Below are 7,673 nucleotides of genomic sequence, written 5' to 3' on the forward strand. Positions count from 1 at the left end.
ACCTAAGTCTCTGGCGTTACAGGCAGATTTTTTACCATCTGAGCCACCAGAGAATCCCCAATAAATACCTACTGAATTCAAGTAAATGGGATGGTTTGCCTATGTGCTTACAGCCTTAGGGTAGCTACATGGGCTAAAAGGCTATGACCAGTTCAACAATATATGACATGATTCAATTAAAACAGTGGAGTGAAAAGGGGCCTCTTGGCTGGGTGACCTGGAAAAGCCCACTTGGCCTTCACCCCTCCATCTCCTCATCTGAAATCTGTGGCTAGTCATGCCTGGTGGGTTACATCCATCAGGGGGAGGCTGTGAAGATTCAGCAAGGTCACACTCATGAGACACCTGTGCACGTCCTGGGGCTACTTGGAGTGTCATCGACCATCACCTGGTCCAAGGGCACATACATATTTGCAGCTGTCAATAGTCTGAGGACAAGCAGACAGGCTCCCAGCAGATGACACCCCTACTCAGTGCTTTCCAAACCTCTTTGATTATGACCCATAGCAAGAAACATGTCTTATACTGGGACCCCATATATGCAAACTGAACACAACTACAATAAACACTTGGAACCATGGAACACTGCACTTTATGCCGAAGGGTGCATACTGATACTGTGTATTTCACCTTCTCCTTCTATCTGATTTCCAGCCTGATTCAATAAACCACGGAGAGGGGCCCTGCAGCTGGAAAAAGCCATGCCCTCACTCACCCAGGGTGTCAGAGCCGCTCTCCACGGTCTCGTTGACCTTCCTCGCAACTCTGGCCACGGCCTCACCCATCTTCCTCAGCATGCAGATGCGGGTATCCTGTCGCCAGCCACTAGGCTGGTCTGCTGCTCACAAAGGAACCTGCACCTGGGAAGACACAGGGCCATGAAGTGCCCACCCACAATCAGCCAAGGACTCACCCCTGACCCTCCTCCCCTGAGGACCCAGGCTACAGGAAGTCTGCGGGAAGGACCCCAGGCCACTCACCTCCTCCTGAGGGGCCCAGAGCCCAGGCGACATCTAGCTCAGCCTTCAGAGCAGCTGATCCGCCCATCAGCCTGGCCCTACCAGCTTCCTGGGAGGGTTAACATGTGTGACCTCGCCAAGACCTCAACCCGTGTCCAGGCAGGTGTGAGCACTCTGGTGTGCGCTGGCCTGTGACTCACTGAACTGGCAGGGCAGTGGGGAGGAGGCAGGGTGCAGCCAGGTGCAAGGAGAGACACCTGTCCCTCCATCCCGCAGCCTCAAAGCCCTGTCCGCTTCTCCAGCTCCCAGTTCTCCTCATCCACCTTCGCCAGGCTCCTTCCGCAAGCGGGAAGTGGGGACACAAGATCTCTGCCGGGTCGGAGCTCACAGTTTAGAGAGTGGGTGGTCTCTAAGAATTCCCTCCCCATGAGGCAGTAAGGAGGGAAGGTTACAGTTTTAGTCGCAGAGCTAATTGTCACCCTGATGCTGAGTTTATCGGCAAGACCCCAGGGGAAAAGAAAGTAGGGGCAGGAAAATGAGAGAAGGGAGACTGGATCACTGGAGAGAAGAGGCTTGAAGAAGGGTGATGATGGGATTTCCCTGGTGGTCCAGCAGTTAATACACCGTGCTTCCACTGCAGTGGGTGTGGGTTTGATCCCTGGTCTGGGAATTAAGATCCCACATGCTGTGTGGCAGGCCAAAAAAAAAGGATGAGGACACAATCAAAATGATCAAGTGTTGAAGACATAAGGGACTCAGGAAATGCCTCCAACTCCTTTTTATTACAGAGAAGGAAACTGAGGCAGAGAGAGGGACTCAAGGAACCCGGCCAAGGTCAAAGTAAGTAAATGGCAATAATCTAACTGAACTCCATATCCAGTGCTCTCTTCTTTACAAAAGTCACCTACATTGCCAGAGGCAGCACCCCATGGAGAAAATGAACTTGAGGCCAAGGTCACTGCCCTTTTTCGCTCCTGGCTCCCAATCCTAGATCCACAGACAGCTCAAGGAGCTCTAATGAACACATCTGAGAGTTAAAGACAGGACAATGTGAAGGGCAGAGAGAAGCAGGTGAGGGTACTGCTCAGAGCTGCCAACAGATACCAAGGAAAAGTCCACATGAGCTCAACTGGACAGTGAGGCCCAGTCAAGCCCACTCAGCTGCCCAGGGAGAGTCAGTGATGAGTTCAGTGTGTGCTTGCATCTCGCCAAGGATATACACAGGCCTAATGCCCAGCTCTGGTGTTTCTTAGTTGAGAAGCCTTGGGAAAGATTCTTAACTACTCCAAGCCCCAGTTTCTTCATCTGAGTAAGAGATCTAGTAATACCTACCACCCTGGGTTCAAATGAGGATGGAACAAAAAATACATACCTTTCTAGATCAGGGCTCAGGACACGTAAGTGACTTCCTAAACGCTAGCTGAAAGGATGAAGCAGGGCACAGGCAGACGTGACGCCAGCACCTAATCCCAGTTAAATATCCATATGACTCTTACTTTAAGGAATGAGTAACTTCTCATCTCTCCACCTCCTGGAAATCTTCCCAGATTGCCCCAATCCTCAGCTCTCTCTCCTCCCTGAGTTTCTGTAGCACTTAAAGATTTAGCACAAACCTGGGTTATTTCTGAGCTTTTTAAAAATATACATACTTGTCCCCCGATTGGCCTGCAGGCAACTTAAGACATGGAGCAGATATATACTGTGCTTTCCTTCTGCACTTTATACCACACACTGAAAACATGCTCAGCTGGTATCCCCAGTGCTGACATCGATCAACAGCCATCATTTTGGTTTCAAATCTAAATACAAGTCAACCGACTCTTACAACAAAGATACTGTCTAAATAGAAGGGTCATGAGTCATAGCAAGGCCAGGTGGGCAATTTGCATAAGATGTGCCAGGGTAGAACAGTAGGCAATAGTTCAGACTATGGCAAACCAGACTCAACACCTTCCCCCTGCTACCTTTAAGATCATCCTCCTAAGCCTGAGTCACAGCAATGCTGCTGGAAACTTGCAGACTCAGTTGAATGCCTTTATGAATGAGAATCCTGAGGACCCAAGAAGAGATGTAAATCAGCCAGATAGAAACAAAAAAACCTCCTAACTCCCAGACTAGGTTTCTTCCTACATACCATTCTCCCTTCTTTACTCATCTCCAATATTCATCATCAATACTCACAAACATGTATTGAGCATAGGTTAGGGCTTCCCTGGTAGCTCAGATGGTAAAGAGTCTGCCTGCAATGCAGGAGACTTGGGTTCGATCCCTGGGTCAGGAAGATCCCCTGGAGAAAGAAATGGCAACTCACTCCAGTATTCTTGCCTGGAAAATCCCATGGATGGAGGAGCCTGGCGGGCTACAGTCTATGGGGTCACAAAAAGCTACTCCACCACTGAGCAACTAACATACACAAGGTACAGGGCAAAAGCATGGAGAGGAAGGAAATATAAGAAATAGCTCTGACTTATGATTCTGATGAGGAAGGCTTTTCTAAGGAACATCACCAAGGCAATCCTGGCCTCACAAAAGAAGGTAAAGGGAAGGTAAATCTCCAAGATTACCCAGGGTCTGTGCTAATCCTGGTGGGATTGGCTAGGCTGACTACTTTCAATCAGGCACTACACCTCCAATTTCTACCAGATGCCATCAGGTGGGAGCAGTAGCACCTTAAGTCAGAACCCATTGATCAAAAACTAGTCAAAAACCTCACCAGGTGGTGGCAAGCTCAGACATCCTATAATGTGGGTCAGAGATTGGACCTCAAAGCAGGAACAGGAACAGCCTGTAAAATCTGGCTGTCAAAGCAAATGACTAGAAGAGGCCCCTTACATTCCAGAGGATGCTTTGCATACAGCACAAATATGCCCTAGACTCCCACGAGGTTCCAACTGCCTAAAAGCACCACTCCACTATCTGGGTAGGAAACCACGCTTCCTTCACCTAAAACCACCCCTCCACCAAGAAAGAATTCCTTACAAAGTCCAGCTGACAGTCCCTCTTGCAGGTCAGGTGACCAAGGCCTGTTATTCTTTGGCATAGGCAGGGCTGAGATGGGAGGGTGACAGGAGCACATGAGTATGAGGCCCAAGATGGGGTAGGAGGGCCCCAGAATTGAAGGAAGAACAATCTTGAGATGATCAGAGTCTACAGTGTGTCCCCAAAAGCGATCCTACAAGGTTGCCCAACTTTGCTGACAGCTCCTTTCAGCATCAACCCAACACCGGACCTCTTCGACCAAAAAGTAGCAAGAATTTATTGAGCATGTAACATGAGCCGGCAGAGAAAGGGGTTGGGCCAGGGGTTGGGGGGTGTGGGTGGAATAAAGCAAACTGCATTTCTTTGGTTTTAAATTGTTTTAAAGAAAAATAGAGAATTGTCTGAGTCACACATGAGTGATGGAGAAAGGCATGGGCCCACTCTTCACTAAGTGTGAAGCCCCATAGGCAGGGCCGCCCTAGGATATGAGGGGCCCCTGACTAAACAAACAATTTGAGTCAACCAAAATCTTCGTGTCAGCACCACCACTCTGACTGTCCGTGCTCATTCAGTTCCATGAAAGGAAGATCATGCTAGCCAGTGGGAGCAATCAGTGTGCAAGGCAGCACTGCTGGAACCAGACCCCAACCACAGCGCCCCAGGACAAGTCAACCCCACAGGCCCAAGTTCTGGGCTCCTTGAGACATCTGGTCAACCCCACAGGCAGGGAAAGTGGTAGCTGAAAATCAGAGTGTCCCAAAGGAGATAAACAGGACCCATCAGCCCACACAGGTCTATTCTGGGCTTGGGATCCCAAGCACCAGAGGGCAGCCTTAGAAAACTTCAAGGAAAGTGCTCTAAAGCCTGGAGACCCTTCAGCACAAGGTCCAAACTCATACTCACACTATTGCTGTCACAGCAAAACATCCCTCTTCAACTCCTCTTTCCTCAGAGTGTGCACTATTCCTAAGAAATGTTTAATCTAACAAACGTGTCCTGGGCCCTTCTATAAGGCCCACACTGGAGGAGTAGAGATGCAGAGACAGGAGATGGGCCAGGATAAGCTACCCATCAGGTAAGAGAGACTCAACGACAAAAGGCGGAATGAGCCACATGCTGCAGGTCACGATGCCAGCCTGAAGAGCAAGTGTGCCCTCTGCCATGAGGGCACAGGGCATGGTTAGGAAGAAGGAACAGAGGCAGGGGGTGAGCAGAGGAACCCAAAATGACAAGAGAAAAAGGGAGAGAGGTAGCCAGTCTGTCCCTCGATTCCTGGGGCAGGGGGCTGGAGCCCATCCTACAAGTCTGCAGGCAACTATGGGAAGTTTTTTGAGAGGCAACTAATCCAACCAGAGTTTTGGAAAATTATCACTGTTGTGAGCAGTCCCAGTTGTCAGCTGGAAATACCACCCTCCTCACTGGGTTGTTTTGAGAAGTAAATGATACATAACTTTTGAGAAATCTTTGCAAACTGTTAAGCACTTCCCACACTAAGACATTACTAATATGTGCTTAAACCACTTCAGATGGTAAGTTAGGAAATAATAAATGTAATGCCAGAAAAGAAGTTGTCCTGCTTTGAGAGTGCTGACAATAGAGTCCTCTTGTATCTATAATCTGGTTTCACCTGGATACAGGTTTGGGAAGAGATGATTTTTGCTTAAACACTGACCACAGCCCTCTGACAGGGCTCCCGCCCTCATCAATGAGAATTCTACCTTATCTGAAGCCCGGAGATCTGTGCAAAGGAGCTGCTGCAACACCCCGTGCGCACCAGCTGCTCCTATATTTAGTTACTGGTGTGGTCACTTGGGAACTTTAGAGCCTGGCAGCCTCCCTGAAGGGCAACTGGAGCTTCTTGCGCCATGAGTGCAAGCTCCCCCCACCACTGGCTGCAGCGGGTCCTCTGGACCTCGCCAAGTTAAGGAGCCACTGGAGAAGTGATAAGCACTCGGCTGGATCGGACCCAAGTAGCCCCGAAGGCCCACTCGAGGCCAGACAGAGTTGACCCACTTCTCCACCCAAGGGAAGAAGCCCGCCGGAGCGAAAACGCGACGGGCTAGCCGCCCTGTTTTTGAGCCACGGAGTTCGCAGAGCCCGGTGCACGCTTCTGTATGGGCATCTAAGCATCCTCGGGCCGCACCTCCCAGGACTGAGCCCAGTGGCCAGGGCAGGGTCCCCAAGCCTCGCTCTAGGGGCCCGCCTCACCGTCTTCCCCACCCCCCGGCGCCCGCAGCCAATGGCTCCTCGTCGCCGGCCCTCCGCTCGCTCGGCAGGCGGGGACTGGGAAGAATAAAGCCGGCAGAGGGGTAGAACGCTGGCGATCGCCGATGGCCGGGGACTCCCGCGGTACCCCGAGGCCGAGAAGCACGTTCTGGGACAGGCAGTTCCCCAGAGCGGAAGCAAATCCTGAAAGTGTGGCTTCAGGGACGAAATTTACAGTAGCCTCTTCGAACAGGGGCGCCTCCCACGGGGAACGGAGGCCCTCTTGGAACGGCTTCCCCAGGCTCCCTATTTCCTGGTACCGCGGCGCCCGCTCCCCCGAGCCAGCTGCGGTCCAGCCGCAGTCTGCAAGCCAGAAGCGGCCTGGCGCCAGGCCCCTTGGCAATGCAGAAGTCGCAACTGGTGCACCAATGCTCCTTCAACCGGGTGACTTGGGGGAGGGGAGGGTACTCTCCAGAAACAGGGACATTTCTCTCCCTCTCTCCCCCAGCCCCTCCAGCACTTAGCCTCAGACTACGTTTACTTTGCAGGGCACGAAAGTGGTGCCCGATTCCGGGCCGATCTCTGCTCCACTTACGGCGACAATGCCTCCTAGCGCCCTGCGCAGCGCAGTCACGCTCCCTCGGCCGCCGGCGGCGCCCCATGCAACAGCGGCTAGCTGAAGCCGGCCGGGAGGGGCTCGAGGGGCGGCGGGGTCCGAGCGCGCGGCCGCTTGGCCAATAGCTGTGGCAGGAGCGGCCGCGAGGCGGGAGCAGGCTGCCTGGTGCAACCAATCAGCGTGCCGTTCCCCACGTCGCGCCCGGCAGCGGTGCGCCGGGAAAGGCGGCCCGCGCGCTCGCGTCGGCAGGGTGGATCCGCTTTGTGTTCGATTTCTGGAGCAAAAACGCTCTGGATGGCCGAAGTCTAGAACCGAATGCTCAACAGTTTCCAGGATCAATAAGACCGAGTGTCCGGGTTTGTTTTTCTCAAGGGAGCAGAGTTGAACTAGCCAGATCAGGGAGATGGGGACAAGGAAGCTTTTCTCGTAATGCCTCAAGGCGCCCATTCAGGTTTTTAGAGGCAATTAATTCTGGCTACTGCTAAGTTACTTCTCCCCTCTAGATCCCAATGGTCTTCTCTATAAAATAGAAATTAAAATGTATAAATATCTACTTCACAGGTCATTGTGAGGATTAACACATGAAAAGTTTAGTGGGGTGCCAGGCATAATGGCTCAGGGAAGGGTGGCTGCTTCATAGACCTAAGTTTACAGAGGATTTTCCATAGATTCTTTTCTTTTCTTTTTTTTTTTTCTTTGAAGGTAAACCAAGACCTGGCTGCATCAGGTCTTATTGGGGCTGGAGGGATCATCCTTGCCTCACGCAGATCTTTCATCTTGGGGCACAAACTCAGTAGCTGCCCCACCACAGGTGGGATCTTAGTTACCAGACCAGGCATCAAACCCACCTCCCCTGCATTGCAAAACAGATTCTTAACCACTGGCCCACCAGGGAAGTCCTTTCCCATATATTT

General features: G+C 51.7%; 1 protein-coding gene across 3 annotated transcripts in view; it reads right to left on the bottom strand.

Moving 5' to 3' along the window:
- LRRC20 (leucine rich repeat containing 20) overlaps positions 1 to 6,846 on the bottom strand; it is a 74,397-nt gene extending 67,551 nt beyond the window's left edge. For 2 of the 3 annotated variants that reach the window (XM_088841941.1, XM_055425548.2), the window contains exons 1-2: positions 6,739 to 6,846; positions 716 to 860 (exon numbers count right to left, since the gene is read on the bottom strand). In XM_088841941.1, coding sequence (XP_088698067.1) covers positions 716 to 797 — 82 coding nt within the window. In that variant the 5' untranslated portion in view covers positions 798 to 860; positions 6,739 to 6,846. The remainder of the gene's footprint in view (positions 1 to 715; positions 861 to 6,738) is intronic. The other variant, XM_055425549.2, reaches the window with a different exon arrangement.
- Positions 6,847 to 7,673: the final 827 nt, after the last annotated feature.

Source organism: Moschus berezovskii, chromosome 12, assembly GCF_049115385.1.
Source record: "Moschus berezovskii isolate FMDL1 chromosome 12, NW_MosBer_1.0, whole genome shotgun sequence".
Lineage (NCBI taxonomy): Eukaryota > Metazoa > Chordata > Mammalia > Artiodactyla > Moschidae > Moschus > Moschus berezovskii.